Below are 19,662 nucleotides of genomic sequence, written 5' to 3'. Positions count from 1 at the left end.
TGTTGATCTCCTTTTCCGTTTCTTTTTATACCCGCTACCCATAGGGTAGAAGGGTATTATAACTTTGTGCCGGCAGGAAATGTATGTAACAGGTAGAAGGAGGCATCTCCGACCCTATAAAGTATATATATTCTTGATCAGCGTTAACAGCCGAGACGATATAGCCATGTCCGTCTGTCCGTCTGTCCGTCTGTCAGTCTGTCCGTCTGTGTGTCTGTCCGTCTGTCCGTCTGTCCGTCCGTCCGTATGAAACACTGGATCTCAGAGACTATAAGAGGTAGAGCTATAATTTTTTCTTGACAGCATTTGTTATGTTTGCACGCAGATCAAGTTTGTTTCAAATTTTTGCCACGCCCACTTCCGCCCCCGCAAATCAAAAAAATTGAATAACAAGCGTAATTTTAAAGCTAGAGTTGCGAATTTTGGTATATACAATATTTACTATAGTAGTTATGATTCCTGAAAATTTGGTTGCGATCAGATAAAAATTGTCGAAGTTATTAAAAAAATACTTTTGTATGGGCAAAAACGCCTACTTACTAGGGGTCTTAGTTGCTTTGGCTGACAATCTGGTATATTGTGCCGTCTATGGTATATTTTGAATGCGGTACTATGTCGATAAACCAAATATACCATTTGGTATTTTTTTTAGTATTTTTGCAGTATATTTGGTATATTTTGAGAAAATACCGCAAAATATGTTTCTTTTATTCAAAATGGGTAGCGGGTATCTCACAGTCGAGTACACTCGACTGTAGCTTTCTTACTTGTTTTCTCTTCGTTTTACTTGCAGGTTACTGCTACGGATGGCGATGTAGATAGACCAATAAATATTGTATATTTCCTAACCGGTCAGGGCATCGACCCTGATAATACGGCAAATAGTAAATTTGATATAAATCGCACAACTGGCGATATTTTTGTACTCAAGGTAAGTGGCACTCACAAGCGTTTAAGAAGATTTTAGCCAACCAGCCAACCAACCAACCAGCCAGCTAGTCAAACAGTCGACCAAGAGCTAACATCGACATCGACACCATAAAATCCAAGCCCTAATGAATGCCAGTTAAATTCCCCAACCGACGCTGATGCTCTGATGCACCCGGGGGTGTGGCGGGCGTACAAATGGCGCACCATAACATTTCATTTCATTTTTTTTCCTCCTCCTCCTCTTCCTTCTTCTTTTGTGTTCTCTTTTATTCACCTGCAGTGTGCACTCTGGGCTATGATTGCCGTGCTGTGGAGTAGGTTGTACTCATAGGTAGGAGGTGGAGGTGGAGGAGGAGGCGGCAATATTGCCTTTGGCAGTTTACAATTGGGCCAACAGTTTATACACACAATGTGCGCAGTTTATATTGTGTGACGAGCTGACTGAATATACATATACTATATATGTCGACAGCAATTGAGTGTGATGGAAACGTCAACGGCACAGTTCATAATTTTCAATAAATTTAATTCAAATTGATTTTAAAAATTTGATGTTTTAAAATTTCACTTTTTAATTGTTTTAACACAATTCTGGTAGATTCGTTAAATAATTGAAAATAATGATTGAAGATGATCAAATTGTTTTTAAAAATGTCGTGAAGAAATATTTTTCTTAATTTGTTAATTGTTCTAACAACTACCGCAATTTTTAATTCTAAAATAATTCCCGCAAATATTTCAAATAATCGACATTCGAAGGCATTCTTTTATTAATATTTTTATTTTTATTAATAATTAAAATTTTTAAAAAAGAAATCCACTCAATATCCAAAATATTCGAAGATTTCGAACCTTTTATTATGAGCCACATTTCACAATTTTATCAAATTTTATACACAAACTGAAATTCAATGCAAAACTTGAATACTCACTTAAATTCGATTTACACCTTTGGCTTTAAATTTTAACCCACAAAAGTAGAAAACCACATTGACTTTATGTGTGCCACATTGTTTGACAGCTGACATAACTCTAAAATATTTTCATCCCACGCGCGGACTCACACAGAAACACACTCATTCACACTCACACTTACCCACACTCACGAATAAAATGAATGCCAGCCAGGATTCACAACAAAATACTTGACATCCTATACATTTTGTTTTTGTTTCCGTGTGCTTTTTTTTTGGGCTGTTTTTTGATTGTTAACACCGAGCCTGGCGAATTGTAAAGTTTTCAGCGCGTTTCGGTGGCGTATGATTAATTTAAAACTGTGTCAAACCGCACAATCTCGTACACACAAAGAGCGAGACAGACAGACAGACAGAAAGAGGGAGAGAGAAGAAAAGCGACATTTTTGGAGGTATAAAAACTGCAAACCGTTTGATGCCCGCTGCATGAACTCCAATTAATTTCAGACAAAGTCCATAAAAACAACCAGTCAAATGGCAGAGCGCGGCAAACTCAACCCAGAGGGTGGCATCCAAAATGTGTGTGTGTTCCCCGCCGTTTAGTTACAGTCCTGGCAGCATTCTCATTCTGCATCAAATGTTCAAATGTTGCTCCTGCTGCTGCTGCTGCTGTTGGCGGCTTGCTTTATTTGTTTTATTGTTTTAGTAACTCTCGGTGTGCGAGTGTGAGTAAAACGCTTTTTTGGCGAAGGGTTTGCCAAGGCATCGACAAGGGAGGAAGGAGAGCGGCGAGAGTTTGAGCGAGGCGGGACAGCATGTGGCATTTGTGGTTTTGACGCTCTACAAGCAACCACATGTAAATGCCATTCGTCGTTCGTTATTGGTGCGTGGCACGTTTTTGCTGCTGCCGACCGACTCGCATAAAATTGTGTTTTAAAATGTTGGCAAATGTTGGCAGCAAATACATGTGAGCAAACGCTTTATATATACATTTACATATATGTATGTATGGCAAGAGCTGCCTGCCTGCTTCGTTGGCTCGTTGGGTTTTAGAGCGAACCAACGAGCAACACTCGACAGCTGCAACGCGGTATTTAATTTGTAATTGCTATTGCCATTGCCAGGCAATAGCTCTACTGAGCTCCAACTCCCAACTCCATCTATAGCTATTGCTATCACACATCACATTTCGCTCCACTCGAATGTACTTAGATGTGAATTGTGTTTGTTCTTCTGCGATTTAATTGAACAAATGCCGCACTAGGAAATTTTAAACTTTAGCCTCAACTATTTTTCTTGAAACTTGTATAAAAAATGGGCTGGGGAAAAAAGGAAAGTGATAAAATTTTAATTTGACCATCTAGATAAGACTGTTAGAGCATTGAAAATCTGATATTTATTTAAATTTGTATCGCGGAGAATTTAAATATGATTTGTTTACTTTTTTATGCGAGAGTCTTAGTTGATTTGGCTAAAAATCTGGTATATTTGGAATGCAGTACTATATCAATATACCAAATTATCCAAATGAATACCGCACTGTTTTGCCTTTGTTAATAATGAATACTGAGTATATGACCGTCGAGCACACTTGTTATTTAAATATAATACTGATTAGTGAAAGCAATTTTTAGTGCATTTATGAAAAGTCAAAATAAAAGGGGGAACCGCTTAAATTTCAATTCTGTGTATCACATTAACAATTCCACTTCCTTTCCGATTTATCTTCTTAATTCAAACATATATTTTAAGTAATGCACATTTCATAAGCAGATGCATTACTTTATATGTCAAGAAACCTAATATAATTGCACAAATAATAATTTATGCATTGAGTAAGCTAAGCTCATGAGTAGGAAAATCGAAGGCACGACTTAAAGGCTTCAGTGCCGAATTACACCTGTGGCAGAGGTAAATTGTTTGTGTTTGTTGTCGAGTCATCAAAATAGATACATAGAAGAGACAGACATATATTGGATATATTAGTAAGCAGAAACGCAAACAGAATAGCAGAAAGCAAGGCCGTACAAGAAAGAAGTCAAAGTAATTTGAATTTGCATTCAAGATATTCGAAATGATTTTGAGAGCAGAGCTTCTTCGAGCGAAATGTAATTGAAACAGTCTTAATCCAAGGCTGGCCAACAACAAAAGCAGATGCCAAAATGAGCTGAGTAAGCATTATTTAAGGATAATTTAAATAGGATTAGAGTACAGGTAAAAGGGGGGCGGGCGAGGTGTACAGCAGGTACAAACACATCTGACACACACTGTCTCTGTTGAAATTGAGCACATTTCATTTGATTTGATGGCTTTTATTTGGTCGTCTCCCTCTCTCTAGAAGGAGAAGGAGGAGGAGGGACAATGGACAGATAAAACGATTGAGGCGATTTCATGAGGATAACTCATTTAATGAGAGAAATCTAATATGAGACACAGAGCAAACACACACACACAACCAAACACCGCAAAGGATAAACAAAACAACAGGACAACAAGACAACAGCGAGGACTATGAAGGGAATGTGACGCTTTCAAGGACCTGAAACTGACAATGAGACATGTCAGCTGTATGTCGGATTGGCTTGCTTGGTTGGTTTTGCTGTGTTTGGTTCAGTTGCAGTTTCCTGCCACTGGCATAAAATAATTTGCAAACAAATAGACAGACTGAGAGTGTGGGACGAGACGAGAGAGACAAACAAACAAACAGCAAGAAGCTGGCGAATCAAAATGCTTCTTCTCACTCTACTCACTTTTCATTCATTGACAGCCCTTGGACCGAGATCAGCCCAGCGGGCGTCCGCAATGGCGTTTCACTGTATTTGCGCAGGATGAGGGCGGCGAGGGTCTGGTCGGCTATGCGGACATTCAAGTTAATCTGAAGGACATCAATGACAATGCGCCACAGTTTCCGCAGGGCGTCTACTTTGGCAATGTCACCGAGAATGGCACCGCCGGCAGCCCGGTGATGACAATGTCTGCCATTGACTATGACGATCCCAACGAGAGCACAAACGCCAAGCTAATCTACTCAATTGAGAAGAACGTCATCGAGGAGGAAACGGGCGCACCCATCTTTGAAATTGAACCCGAAACGGGCCTCATCAAGACCGCCGTCTGTTGTCTCGACCGTGAACGCACTCCCGACTATTCGATCCAAGTGGTCGCCATGGATGGCGGTGGCCTCAAAGGTAAGCAACAACAGTACATAGAACACACATCACTTACATTTGCCCTCATTTGTTGTCATCCTCTCTCTCTCTCTCATCCAGGCACTGGCACCGCATCTATACGCGTCAAGGATCTCAACGATATGCCGCCACAATTCACCAAAGATGAATGGTTCACCGAGGTGGATGAGACCAATGGCACCCACATACCCGAAACACCCATACTCACAGTCACAGTGCAGGACGAGGATGAAACGAATAGTTTCCAGTACAAAGTGGTGCCAAACAGTGGCTTTGGTGCCGATAAATTTGCCATGGTCCGGAATGCCGATGGCACCGGCTCGTTGAAGATTATTCAACCCTTGGACTATGAGGATCCATTGCAAAGCAGCGGCTTCCGTTTTCGCATTCAGGTGAACGATAAGGGCGAAGACAGTGGTAGCGATAAATATCATGTGGCATACTCTTGGGTTGTTGTCAAGTTGCGCGACATCAACGATAATGAGCCGCGTTTTGAGCGCGATCATATCGAAGTCTCGATCTATGAGGACACCAAAGTGGGCACAATTCTCGAACAGTTTCGTGCCACAGATGCCGACCAAGGTGGCCACTCGAGAGTCAACTATAAGATTGTGCGTGCCACAAATCGACGGCGGCAATTTGCCATCAGCGACAAAGGCGCCATCAGTATACAACGTCCCTTGGATCGCGAGTCTGTCGATCGGCATCATGTGCAGATCTTGGCCAGTGATGATGGCAATCCTTCACGCACTGCGACTGCTACCCTCACTGTGGTTGTCAAGGATGTGAACGATAATGCGCCTACGCTGGCTGAGGATTACAGACCCACGTTGCCGGAGAATGTTTCAGCGCGCAAGATCATCGAAGTAGCCGCTAAAGATGTCGACGATCGACAGCGCGGCAATGGCGGTCCCTTTAGCTTTCGACTCGATCCGCTGGCCAGCGATGAGATACGTGCTGGATTCAAAGTGGAATACGATCGACGTAAGTACAAGTTGCAATATTATTATTATTATTTTTAAGAAATCAGTTGATCAATAGTGTAAAGTTTGTATGGGAAACAAGTTAAAGACGCTCTATATATCATATAGACTTAAAAATATTTTAAAAGTATTAGTATTAAACAGTTTTAATTAACTTTAAGTGTTCCATAAAATAGCTCAACATTCAAAATGTTAGATCGTAAAGAAATAATGCAATATTAATTAATCAAGAACAGAGTCTGTAAAATTACGAAAATCGAAAATATATTTGTTGTTGTTGGGAGCAAAAAAGATGAGGCACTTTGAAGGCTGCTGATGCGCAAATTAAAACACGTATAATTCGTTTGCTAGTTGCGAAAGGAGAGAGCGACAATTTATTGTTTGCCGGTTATTCCGACATTAGTAGTTAAAGGAAAACAAAAGTTGAGCGAAAGCTTATAACTAAAATGTAACAACTGTAGCAAAGAGCGCAAGATTGAGAGTAAATGTAACTGCTCAGTTAGGCTGAGCAGGCTTACAGTGGGACAAGGCGCTTGATTTAACACCGGCCACCTTGGAATACCCGACGTGGGATTTCAAATCACTGGCAACCGTGCTAATTTATGGATTGGGCGCTTGAATGTACCAGTGCCCGTTCTAATTTCGGCCACCCGTATTTGGCCGTCTGTTCCTCGGGTTACGCCTGCGACCCTTCCAGTTATCCACCGCTGAGGTGGCGTGTTGTCCTCGTGAACCAGGACGAGGCATCCGACCTCCAAGCCGGGCTGTGGAGACTTCCATTTGGTGCGGATTTGGAGGTTGTGGATGTAGTCCTTCGACCACGCGAGCCAAAACCGCTGTCTGAGCGTGGATAACATTTGCCACCGTCGCAAATACGTCAGCTCTTTGTTGGGCCTGTCTGGCACGGATCCTTGCGGCAGCGAACGTATGGCTTGCCCGATTAGAAGATGGCCCGGCGTTAGAGCCTCGCCATCGTTGGGATCGGAGCTGAGTGGAGTGAGAGGCCGCGAGTTGAGGATGGCCTCGACATCTGCCAGATGAGCTCTGACCTCGCTTTCCGTCAGTGACGCGTTGGCCATTTGCCGGACGAGGAGATGCTTTGCGGATTTCACCGCGGCTTCCCACAGCCCTCCGAAATGTGGGGCTCGAGGAGGGATGAAGTGCCATTCCATCCCCATCTCCGACGCGAACAACTGCAGTTTCTCCTGCTGCTTCGTGAACTCCATCTGTAGCTCCTTGAGTACGTTGTTTGTCCCGACGAAGTTGGTGGCGTTGTCCGAATACATCCGAAGTGGAACGCCACGCCTTGCGATGAAGCTTTTTAGGGTTAATAAAAAAACAATTAGTGGACAAGTCAGCAACCAGTTCTAGATGAACAGCCTTTGATGCAAAACACACAAATACTGCTATATACATTTTTAAAGGAGGCCGTCCCCGAATTCTCAAGGAGACATTTATGGGTCCGCAAAAATCAACGCCACAAATGTGAAATGGACGTGAAGCAATCAAGCGATCAGTTGGTAACTGCCCCATTACTTGTTCCATTAGTTTTGGCTTGTATCGAAAACAAAGAATGCAACCACGAACTATTTGTGTGCATTCTCTTCGAGCATTAATCAGCCAAATTCTTTGCCTTAAGAGCGAAATCATAGTTTTAACACCAGCATGACAGTTGGTCTGATGCAAGTCTCTTAAATACAGTCTGACCAAGGGCGAATTTTTTGACATTAAGATTGGAAACTTGGCATCGTCGTCAATCGGTGCATTTAATAATCTGCCACCTACGCGGATCAACGAAAGAGATTTTCCTGGCTCAGAGATTTTCTGAATAAATGGAGCGAGAGATTGAACATTTGGTTGAACTAATTGATTTGCTTTTAGTTTTTTAAATTCCAAGTTGAATTCTGACCGCTGAACCAATTCAAATAACTTTAACGAGGCAAAATACAACTCCTGTTTACTAAGGGCTGAAGAACAATTTTTAGTTTTTGGCCAGCAAATGAATTTGTACACATAGGCAATCACTCGAACTAACCTTTTGTATGAAGAGAAGCGAGCCAGTATAGATGACAGAAAATCAGGGTTGGTAGTTAAACAAACCTGAGCTGATTTTTTTGTTTCACTGTTTTTTAAATCGGTTGACAATGAAAAATGAGGATTCTTAGGCCACTCACACTGCTCTTCCATTAAGAATAGTGGGCCTTCTAACCATATCGAGTCGACTAATTCATCGATGTCACACCCACGAGAACAAATATCGGCAGGGTTTGACGCAGAAGGCACATGTCTCCATGTAACATCTTGTGTGAGGTCTTGTATACTGGATACACGATTTGCTACGAATGTTGCTAGCGAAGAAGGCGACATTCTAATCCAATACAGTGTGATTTCTGAATCTGTCCAAAAATGCACACTGTCGATTCCGCATTTGCCAAGCATTGGCTTGACGTACGACCACAATTGCGCCAGTAAATACGCTGCACACAACTCAAGTCTTGGGATCGACTTGGTTTTTAAAGGCGCAACTTTTGCTTTTGATGTAAGCAATTTACATTTCACTTTTCCATTCTGATTAGCTCGTATATATAAACAGCAGCCATAAGCGTGGCTGGAAGCGTCTGCAAATCCATGAATTTGGATCTTGGCTTTGCTGGAATTGGTGTATCGTGGAATGGATACTTTGTCAAGGTTTAGTAGATTTTCTTTAAATCTCTCCCATCTTGTATGCATCTGCATAGGGATAGTTTCGTCCCATGCCAGATGATTTTGCCAGAGCTCTTGCAGTAAGATTCTGGCTTTAATACTGATGGGGCTCAGCAAGCCAAGTGGGTCGAACATACGAGCTGTCACAGACAAAACGTTGCGTTTTGTTGGGCTAAGATCGGTGAAGCTGGAATCCAAATGATATCGAAATATATCAGATTTTGGCGTCCACCGCATGCCCAATGTTTTGGTCGAATCTGTGTCGTTGAAACTGAGAACTTTATCAGTTTCATTCTCATTGATTAAAGTAGGGTGGTTGGAGTACCACTTGGCCAATTGGAGACCACCGGAGCTTAGGATATCTGACACTTGGACACAAATCTCCTTCAGCGTGTCAGCATCGTCAGCTCCAGTAAGCATGTCATCGACGTAGAAGTCATTGCAGACGACTTTAGCTCCAAGAGGATGTGTTTCCTTATGGCGAACACCAAGTTCGTGAAGGCTTCGTATGGCCAGAAAAGGAGCAGACGCAGTGCCATAAGTAACTGTATTCAGTTGGTAAATTTGAAGCTTTTCTGACGGATTTTCACGCCAGACAATAAGTTGAAACATCCGATCCTCTGGAGACATGCTTACTTGTCTATACATTTTAGTAATATCTGCCGTGAGGGCAAACCGACTAAGTCGAAAGCGAATTAGCGACGAGAAGAGTTCCCTCTGTATAGTTGGCCCCACCATTAGAATATCATTCAATGAATAATTTGAAGTCGTTTTGCACGAAGCATCGAAAACAACTCGAAGTTTGGTGGTGGCACTATCAGGCCTCAGGACGCACTGATGTGGTATAAAATAGTGTGGTCCTGGTGGAAAATCAACGGGAGACATATGACCAAGTTCTATATATTCTTTCATGAAACTGACATACATTTCCTTCAATGTTGTGTTTCTTGAAACCTTGCGTTCAAGTGAAAGAAACCGACGTTTTACCGTTTCGAAGGACGAACCAAGTATTTTTGGGTCTGTTTTAAAAGGAAGACTAACTTCTAATCGCCCTGTCGATAGAGTTGTCACTCGGTCAATAAAGTCCTGTTCGCAGGCTCTTTGCTCTGACGAGTATTTAGCGACGTTCGATAAATCTGGAACTTTTTCTAACTCCCATAGCCTTTCTACCAGCGAGTCAAGTTGTATATCTTCCGACGAGTACGTTGTTGCACCACATAATGGGTTCTGACTCGGAAGACCTTTGCAACGCCCTGACACAATCCACCCTAGCAGAGTTTTTTGTAACAGAGGGCCACTGTCGTTCAATTTAATTTGGCCTGTGCACAAAAGGTCGAAGAATGAATCGGCTCCTAATAGCAAATCGATTCTCTGCGGCTTGTAGAAATAAGGATCAGCCAGTTCCACGTTAGCCGGTATTTGTAATTGCCTGACTGGAATCAAGCTGTCTGGCTGCTGGTTCGAAATTGATTTCAGCACCCAAAAATCGGCGTCAAACTGATGTTTGTTAACACGAGATGATATCGTTGTCGACACTTCATGTCGGGCTACCAAGTTTGACGTTCCTATGGCCGTAACTGTCAGACACTTGTTGGCTCGCGACAACCTTAGAGCTTGGGCAAATTCTTCAGTCATGAAATTGACCTGAGACCCAGAGTCCAACAAAGCCCTGGCCAACTGGAATTGACCGAATCTATCGCGAATTTTCACAACAGCGGTAGCCAGAATGACATGGTCAACTTCTGCTGTTGGCTTGGCTACGTGCGCTGGATGTGACGATGCTTGGCCGCTCGAGCTACCAGGCTGTTGATTTTGACGCTGGCTTATACCCGTGGTCTGAGGCTGAGCTGTCGCATCGAATCTATGCAGCAATGTATTGTGCGATTTAGAACACACTCTGCATTTTGAAGATGTGCAGCTGGATATTCTATGCCCAGACTGCAAGCAGTTTAAACAAAGGTTCTGGGTCTTGGCGAAACTGAATCGTTCTGTAACCGGCAGTGCACTAAAGCCTTGGCAACTGCTTATAAAATGATTCGCGTTACAGAACTGACAACTAGGGTTGCTGGATTTAGACGCTGAATACGACGCTTTGGTAGTCCGTTTGGGACTCGGTTCTGGCTTAGGGCTCGTTCTATGTTTCGAGCTTTCCTCAGCTGAAATATGCTGGTAGCGCCTATTCAAAACATCGACACAATCAGACCATTGTGGAAGCCTGTTATAGTCGAGCTGTTCTTCATACTTTGATTTGGTGGTATGGTCAACCTTTGATAATACAATATGTATGAGAATCGCGTTGGTGATGTCCCGTTCATCTCCTAGTGACAACAAATTTTCAAAAATTGCCGAAACAGTATCTATAATGGTTCTCAACCCAGATGCTGAAGGTTTATTCATAGGCGAGATATGAAACAATTGTGCGATTGTTTCGAAGAATATATAAGACATTTGTTGTCATATACACGCCTCAAGTTTTCTAAAGCTTTTGGGTAATTTACACCCGAAACTTGGAACGCCTTTATTGTTCCTAATGCCTCATCAGACAGACATGAAATTAAGTGATTGAACTTTTCAATATTTGATAGCGACCGGTCAGAATCTACAAGACTTTCGAAAAGGCTTATGAACTGCTTGTATTCTGAGTGCTTGCCATTGAACTTTGGTAAGTTCATTTTAGGCAAGTGAGATCTATACGCCGCTGGCTGAGCCACTCGGTCCGAATCGGGCTCCTTCAAACTAATCAGATACAACGACCTTGTCTTAATGCATAATTCTTCTAAGGAAGCACGGCTAGAATTATCCGGGTCAATGCAATCAATTTCAGATTGCAACTCCATGGCATCTGCAATGTATTTATTTAATATATCCAAACGACATTGGATCTCAATTTTGTTCATGGAACCTGTTTCATTTAACACTGTTAATCTAAGCCTCTCAATACTTTCTTCTAGCTTCGATAATCTAGAAAATAACAGTGTTAATTTTGCACTATGGCAATTTTCAATCACGGTTTGATTTAATTCAGTCTTCCCTTTATCTTTCGACATTGCGACTTGGTGTATGTTTCTGGGTTGTGCAAGTTAAGCAAAGAGAAAACACACTCTACTATTAAGAGAAACACCAATGCAAGAAGTCAAGAGAAAGTTTCTAATGTCAAACTCAACAGTGAGCGTAGCTTCAATGTTAGTTTGAGCGGCGCCGAACAAGCAAAGCGAAAACGATCGAACACAACGAGAGCGAAGATGATCGAACAAGCGAGAGCAAAACTTAATAAGCAAGTGAGAGCGAAGATGAACAAGCAAAGCGAGAGCGCAACTTTTTAAGCGAGCGAGAGCGAAGATTACCAAATAAAGAGAGCGAAAAATAACTGAAATTATGCGCGGGTGCTATTATTGTAACTCAATGTTATAAAGAACCTGAAAGCATAATCATAAAGTTGCGAGGGGTGGTTTCACTGTTTTGGCACTTGGATTTCACTTATGTGTGTTGCATCAATTGTTCACTACAATTCAATAATCAGTGTCAGGCAACTGGACTCTTGTTTAATACAAGATATAACAGTCTGAACTGGGAAACAATCACAATGAATGTCACCAGGTCCAAAGTTATTAACAAAGTTTTCCAGTTGTTGACACTGTTACCTGTTCATCAGAAGAGCTGTTGACTTCTGATTGATCCATAAATCCAAAGGCCAGCAACGAAACAACGCAAACGAATGTGTTTATAATTATATGCACTCAGCTGCCAACAAGGTGTGAAATTAATTAAACTTATCAATTGAAATAATTGAATTTCTTTATGTTTAATTAACAATCAACAAAGTCTTTTTTGTAGTCCCTGCTCGGGCGCCATGTAAAATTACGAAAATCGAAAATATATTTGTTGTTGTTGGGAGCAAAAAAGATGAGGCACTTTGAAGGCTGCTGATGCGCAAATTAAAACACGTCTAATTCGTTTGCTAGTTGCGAAAGGAGAGAGCGACAATTTATTGTTTGCCGGTTATTCCGACATTAGTAGTTAAAGGAAAACAAAAGTTGAGCGAAAGCTTATAACTAAAATGTAACAACTGTAGCAAAGAGCGCAAGATTGAGAGTAAATGTAACTGCTCAGTTAGGCTGAGCAGGCTTACAGTGGGACAAGGCGCTTGATTTAACAGAGTCAATGAAATGCTCTGCTGAAGTATTAATATTAAATTGCCAGACTTTCAAAAATCCAGCCCTGATGGATTTGCTTTTCTCAGCTACAAGTTCAAACTAAGCCATTCAAAAACAAATTTGGCAAACCAAGTATTTTTTATGACCCAAGGAGCAAACACTTTGTTCAGATCCAAATCTTTTGGGTAACAGTAGAAGCAGCAGCAAGAGCAGCAGCAGCCACAGGTCAATTTGTGCTCATAACCAATTGCCATTGACAGAGTGCTGAGAGAGAGAGAATCCCTCAGAACTAATCTACTATACTGTCCAAAAAAATAGAAGGCAAAGAAACAAAATCAGCACTTGCACAATTTGCAGAGGCAAGCAAACGCAGCATGCAACCGCCGCCGCTTGGAGTTGAGTTCAAGTTTTAGTTTGGCTTTCGTTTTGGGTTTTGCACACAATCAGAATCAAAAACGTTAGACCAAAGTGTGTTTGCATAGTAATGGTGATTGAATTATGCCACAGACAATCAGCATCATCAGCATTGTTTGTTCACAGAGTTAGTTAACTGAAAGAACCAAAAAACACAAGAGATGAGAAGGGAAACAGCCAAACGATATTGTTAAATGGTAGATGAGAGTTGGCTTCAAGGCAAATTTCTGGCCAAGACACTCTCAAAATGAGAGAGAGACCACTTCTCATTTTCTCCCTCTGTCTCTTTCTGCTTTTGGACAGAGCTGTCATTGTTTTTATGGCCATTTCATGTGCTTTTCTCCGGGGCGTAAATGAAATTGGTCTACCAACTTTTCCAGTCTTTGTCGTCGGGCCCAAAGTTATTCGAAACGGTATAAAAAATATCTTTTAATAAAAGAAAAGCAAATAGAATTGAAAATAAAAATCGAGGGGTGAAAGAAATTTGAGGTGTCACTTGAATACGTTGCTGACATTGACAAGCCGTGCATTTTCGATTTTCCTTTGAAATTTGTTTTGTCCTTTTTTTTTTGCTTTTTATCATCGGTCGTTGGCGCGTGCTTGGATTTCAAGGTATACAAGAAGAATGCTTGTTTTTTTTGTTTTCGTTATTTACGTGTTTTGTGAATGGCGGCAAAATAAATAATTGATTCAAAAAGCCGATTAAATTCTCTTTTTTACTTTGGCATAAACAAATAAATGAAAAATTTAATAGAATACGATGAACGCTGCTAAAAGTGACGTTATTAATTTGCATAATTACCTAAATGAGTTGTATAATTAGTACAAAACGTAGCCAATTATAGATGGCTCGCCAGCTATCATTAAACCTATAAATTGTTAATCAAGCTAATGCAAAATCCATTCCAATTCATGTACATATGTTCAGTTCTCACTGAATGTGCCATTAATTATGCCTAATTTAAGAATAAATGATGGCCACACTTACACCGCGTTTACACTCATAGTTTATTCCGAATGTGAACCAAAATAAAATAATACGAAAAAATGCGAAAAAAGCAACAACTAAATTACTCTGTTGCCTCGTATTAAATATTTGATGTATAGACAGACGTAATGCGCATGCAAATATTGATTACATATCAATGAAACCACATTAAAATTCTATAATCACTAGTTGAATTTCACATAAATAATGCCACAAAACAGTTAAACAATTATTTGTGCAATTTATGCAATTAACATTGTTCATGTCTGACCATGACAAGTTCACGTGTATATTGCAATTTATTAACACGAATAATTATTATTTATAGATTTTGTTAATGTTGCGAGAGAGCTTGTAGCAGAAACTAGGGCAAAGACCTTATTTATTAAAGTTTAATTAAAAAGTCAATTTAGTGGGTTGAACACGAACTTAATTATGTTACATTTGAAAATGGAAAATATATTATTGTCATACATAAAACAATATCTATAGTTTTTAAAAGGAAGCTTTTCATTTCATTAAATATTAATGAATTATGTCTAATGAGATTTTTATCGTTATTAAATTAAATTAATTTTCTAAAGAATCTTCAAATTCTAGGACGTTATTAAGAAAACAAAAAACTATATTAATACACAAGACTCAACTATTGAAATTTATAATGATTTTTTTTTTTCTTTAAAATTTTATATTTAAAGCTTTATTTTTATTTAATATTCAAGAAATATTTTAAATTAATATAATTTTCATTTTATTTTTACTCTTTAGTCAAGAAATAGTTTCAATTAGTATTTTTATTGTTATTTAATTAATTTAAATTTTAAATAATTTCTTTCTTGGGTTTTGTAAAAAATCAAAAATTATGTTAACAAATTAATTAAAAAAAACTGTTATATTTAATTAATTTGTTTTGGGTATTTAAAGGTTCCTTTTTATTGTTATATTCTAAGCACTATTTTAATTAAGTTTTAAATAAATATATTTTTTATATTATTAATTATTATTTTGAATTTAAATGCTAATGAAAATAAAGCAGTATAGAACAAAAATTGTAGTTAATAATGAAGTATACAAATTATACTATTTTCGAAATTGAAATTTGAACATCGCAAGCTAATAAAATTCATAATAACCCAAAGCATTTAACGGAGCAACACAAAAATAAAATTTAAGTGTTGATAAGCCAATGAAATATAATCTCTTTAGTTTGTCATTAAAGACATCAAATATGCAAACATACGAGTAGTTGTGAACCCTTTTACTACTTGAAATTGCCCCTATTTGATTGTCATTTGGCTCCCTTTAAGTCTTGAATTTCCCTTTTGCTTATGTTCGAATCTCTCTCGTTTCTCTTTTGCCTCTGCTTTTATGTGCTGCAACAACAACAACGACAACTTGAACACCACCCCAAAACGAAATGAAATCCATTTGAATGCTTCTCGGAATGAACACAAAATGTCCTAAACAGGAGGCGACAATGGTAATGGGGTGGCCATCATCTCCTCGCTGCGTCCCTTTGACCGTGAGCTGCAGAAATCCTTTACCATACCCATTGAGATAAAGGATAACGGGGCGCCAGCCATGACAGGCACCAGCACAGTGACGGTGACCATTGGCGACGTCAACGACAACAAGATGCAGCCGGGCAGCAAATCGGTGTTGGTCTACAACTATCAAGGACAATCGCAGGATACGCCCATTGGCCGTGTGTACGTTAACGATCCCGACGACTGGGATGTGCCCGACAAGAAATACTACTGGGAGGCCCAGGAGCACCAGCGCTTCAAGCTCGACACCGACACCGGCATATTGACAATGCGAGCGGGCACAAGACGTGGACGCTATCAGCTGCGCTTTAAGGTGAGTCCTCTTACTGGTATTTTCAACTTAAGTGAAGTGTACCCTGTACTCACGAGGTCAACGAGTATATTGAATTTGTGAATGTATTGGGAACACACAGCTTAAAACAAAGTTGCGTTAAATAGTCTACTTGTCCTTAATCAGAAATGCTTGTTAAAGTGTTGTTACTAAAATAGTAATATCAAAAATACTTACACAGACTAATATATAAAATAACTGAAATACTCGTACAATAATACATTTTGCAGATATATTACAGAATAAAAATGTAGTTAGACAAAATTAACGAAAATTCAGTTTCTAATTTTTTCCTTAATAACGGAAAGTTTTACATTTAATATAAATTTTTGATTACCAATGGCCCAAAGGAGGGTTAAATACTTAAGTACTTACCCTGGAACTGTTTTAGCCTGAGTTACCACGTTTGGAGTCTTGTATTCATTAGTAGCATAAGATTTTATTGCAACATAGAATCATATATTTTATAAACCCAAGTAAAAAGATGTATTTATATAAATGTTTGGAAATAAATTGAAATACCTGAGCAAAACAAGTAAGAAAGCAGAGTATGCTCGACTCGGGTATCTCACGATACCCGTAACCCCTTTTCAATAAAACCATATTCTATAAATATACCAAAAATATACCACAAAGTATTAAAATATACTGTATAATATTATATTTTTGGTATATCGTATACATTTTGTACTACATTCACAATATACCATAGGGTATAAAATACATAAACCAGACAGTCAGCAAGCGTCTATAAACCGAGTACAGTAGATTATTTTTGCCATATAAAAGTATACTTTTATACCATCGCAACCAACATTTCAGAAATCATAAATACTGAAGCTATTATTGTATGCTCTCGTCTCTGAGATTCAGTGTTATATTCTGAAAACATTTTAAACAAAGTTAAACAAATTGTTTCTACAAATTTTAAAAAGTATTTCATTTGCTCCTTAAGGTATACGATCGTGAGCATGGTCAGGAGGATATACCCGCCAATTTGAGCGTTACTGTGCGCGACATCACAGCCGAGGCAGTGCAGCAAGCTGGCTCCATGCGTTTGGCACACATTACCGACGAAGACTTTGTGCGCACCTGGAATCCACTGAAACAACAAGTCGAACCCTCAAAGCTGGAGCGTTTTCGCAACAAGCTCGCTGAGCTGCTCTACACGGATCGCGATAACGTGGACGTGTTCAGCGTACAGCTGCGAGCTCAGTCGCCATATCCTCTAACAGATGTGCACTTTGCAGCCAGATCGGCAACGCAGCAGCCGTACTTCAAGGCGGTGCGACTCAATGGAGTGGTGCAAATGCATCGCGAGGAGATCGAACAGGAGGTGGGACTGAACATCACGATGGTGCACATCGATGAGTGTTTGCATGAGGGTCGCGGCAAGTGTGCCAGCGGATCGTGCACCTCGCGCGTTGATTTGGGCAAGAAACCGTATACAGTGAGCGTCAATCGTACGGCGCTGGTTGGTGTGCGTCTCGAGTTGAGTGCACAGTGCGTTTGCCGGGCGCGGAATTTCACCGATCACGATCACAATTGTCGCACGCATCATTGCTTCAACGGGGGACGCTGCGTGGAGACGCGCAACGGTCCGCGTTGTGTGGCATGCCCCGTTGGCTATGGCGGACCACGTTGCCAGCAATCGACACGCAGTTTTCGTGGCAATGGTTGGGCCTGGTATCCACCGTTGCAACTGTGCGCCGAATCGCATTTGAGCCTGGAGTTTATCACACGCGAAGCGGATGGTTTGATACTCTACAATGGTCCGATAGTGCCGCCGCAAGTGGGCGAGCTGGTAATCAGTGACTTTATAGCCATTGAACTGGAACAGGGCTATCCGCGTTTGCTTATCGACTTTGGCTCCGGCACCTTGGAGTTGCGTGTGAAGACCAAAAAGACGCTGGACGATGGTGTCTGGCATCGCTTGGATATCTTTTGGGATGCCGAAAATGTGCGCATGGTTGTGGACTTTTGTCGCACGGCTTTGGTTTCGGAACTCGAGGATGGCACAGCGCCAGAATTTGATGATAATGCGTGTCAGGCACGGGGTCAAATACCACCATTTGCCGAGACACTGAATCTCAATCAGCCACTGCAATTGGGCGGTTTGTATCGACAGCATTTCGATCAAACTCTGTACAATTGGCAATATGCATTCAGCTCGAAGGGTTTCGATGGCTGCATACGCAATCTTGTGCACAATTCGGAGCATTATGATTTGGCTTTCCCAGCGCTGTCGCGTAACAGTTTTCCCGCCTGTCCGCAAACCGATGAAGTTTGTTTAAAGACGGAGCATACAGCCAGATGTTGGGATCATGGCAATTGTGTGGCCAGCTTGGTGCAGGCCAAGTGCCATTGTCAACCTGGTTGGATGGGTCCGGGTTGCAATGTGCCCACTGTGCCCACCACATTTAAAGCGCAGAGTTACGTCAAGTTTGCATTGAGCTTCGAACCCGATCGCTTCAGCACTCAGCTGCAGTTGAGATTTCGCACTCGGGAGCAAGCAGGCGAATTGTTTCGTGTCAGCGATCAGCATCAGCGTGAATATGCCATCTTGGAGTTGCGACGCGGACAGCTGCAGTTTCGCTATAATCTGAATTCGCTGCGGAATGAGGAGCAGCTTCTGACGTTGACGGCAATCACTGTGAACGATGGACAGTGGCATGTGGTGCGCATAAGTCGTTATGGCTCGGCAGCCATTATGGAGCTGGATGGCGGCGAGTCGAGGCGTTACAATGAATCGTTTCACTATCAGGGACATCAGTGGCTCAGCATTGATAAGCAGGAGGGCGTCTATGCAGGCGGCAAGGCCGAATATACGGGCGTCAAAACGTTTGAGGTGCAGGCGGACTTTCAACGCAGCTGCCTCGACGACATCAGGTGAGCTTTTGCTCTGAGTTTGCTAATTATGCTAGCAACATTTTTACACCATCTCTCTCGCTCCCACTCTCTCACAGACTTGATGGCAAACATCTGCCGCTGCCGCCGGCTATGAATGGCACCCAATGGGGACAGGCGACAATGGCGAGGAATGTGGAACGAAATTGCCCATCGAATCGGCCATGCTCCAATGTCATCTGTCCGGATCCCTTTGATTGTGTTGATTTGTGGAATGAATACGAGTGCACGTAAGTACAACATGATGCAGTTCAACGCCTCCTCTGTGCTTCAAAATGCAGTTGTTGTGTGTGTGTATTTCACCTGCCTCTAAGTGTGTGCTCTCTAACTGCACTCACTAATTGCACACATTGCAACGCATCGCCTCATTCACTTTGTAAGCCCATTGTGAATGCTTTTTCGCCACACAAACACTCACATACAACAATAATGCATAATTTTCAACTACCTCCAATTCTATTCACTGTTCTTGACTGCCTTAAATACGAGTACTCGTTGTTGTATTCACTTTACTCATAAGCTGGTTACTCAAAACAATGTGCTGCACCCAATTAAGCATTCGATGCAGTTTCTAAGCTCATTAATGTGTTAATGCTTCTTAAT

The 19,662-nt window shown here is 41.0% G+C and overlaps 2 protein-coding genes across 4 annotated transcripts in view; one reads left to right on the top strand and one right to left on the bottom strand.

The window, feature by feature from the left end:
- LOC117563690 (putative neural-cadherin 2) overlaps nucleotides 1-19,662 on the top strand; it is a 159,041-nt gene that overhangs the window by 125,912 nt on the left and 13,467 nt on the right. For all 3 annotated transcript variants that reach the window (XM_034242133.2, XM_034242134.2, XM_052003106.1), the window contains 6 exons: nucleotides 794-931; nucleotides 4,612-5,032; nucleotides 5,114-6,016; nucleotides 15,743-16,134; nucleotides 17,108-19,041; nucleotides 19,119-19,289. In XM_034242133.2, coding sequence (XP_034098024.1) covers nucleotides 794-931; nucleotides 4,612-5,032; nucleotides 5,114-6,016; nucleotides 15,743-16,134; nucleotides 17,108-19,041; nucleotides 19,119-19,289 — 3,959 coding nt within the window. The remainder of the gene's footprint in view (nucleotides 1-793; nucleotides 932-4,611; nucleotides 5,033-5,113; nucleotides 6,017-15,742; nucleotides 16,135-17,107; nucleotides 19,042-19,118; nucleotides 19,290-19,662) is intronic.
- On the bottom strand, nucleotides 6,262-12,867 carry LOC117563691 (uncharacterized). The gene is made up of 2 exons (XM_034242136.2): nucleotides 12,360-12,867; nucleotides 6,262-7,332 (listed from the first exon to the last, which is right to left on the bottom strand). The coding sequence occupies exons 1-2, from the start codon at nucleotides 12,365-12,367 to the stop codon at nucleotides 6,591-6,593; spliced, it is 750 nt and encodes a 249-aa protein (XP_034098027.1). The 5' UTR covers nucleotides 12,368-12,867; the 3' UTR covers nucleotides 6,262-6,590.

The sequence above is a fragment of the Drosophila albomicans genome, chromosome 2L, assembly GCF_009650485.2.
Source record: "Drosophila albomicans strain 15112-1751.03 chromosome 2L, ASM965048v2, whole genome shotgun sequence".
In the NCBI taxonomy this organism is placed as follows: domain Eukaryota; kingdom Metazoa; phylum Arthropoda; class Insecta; order Diptera; family Drosophilidae; genus Drosophila; species Drosophila albomicans.
This window is presented reverse-complemented; position numbering and strand designations above follow the sequence as displayed.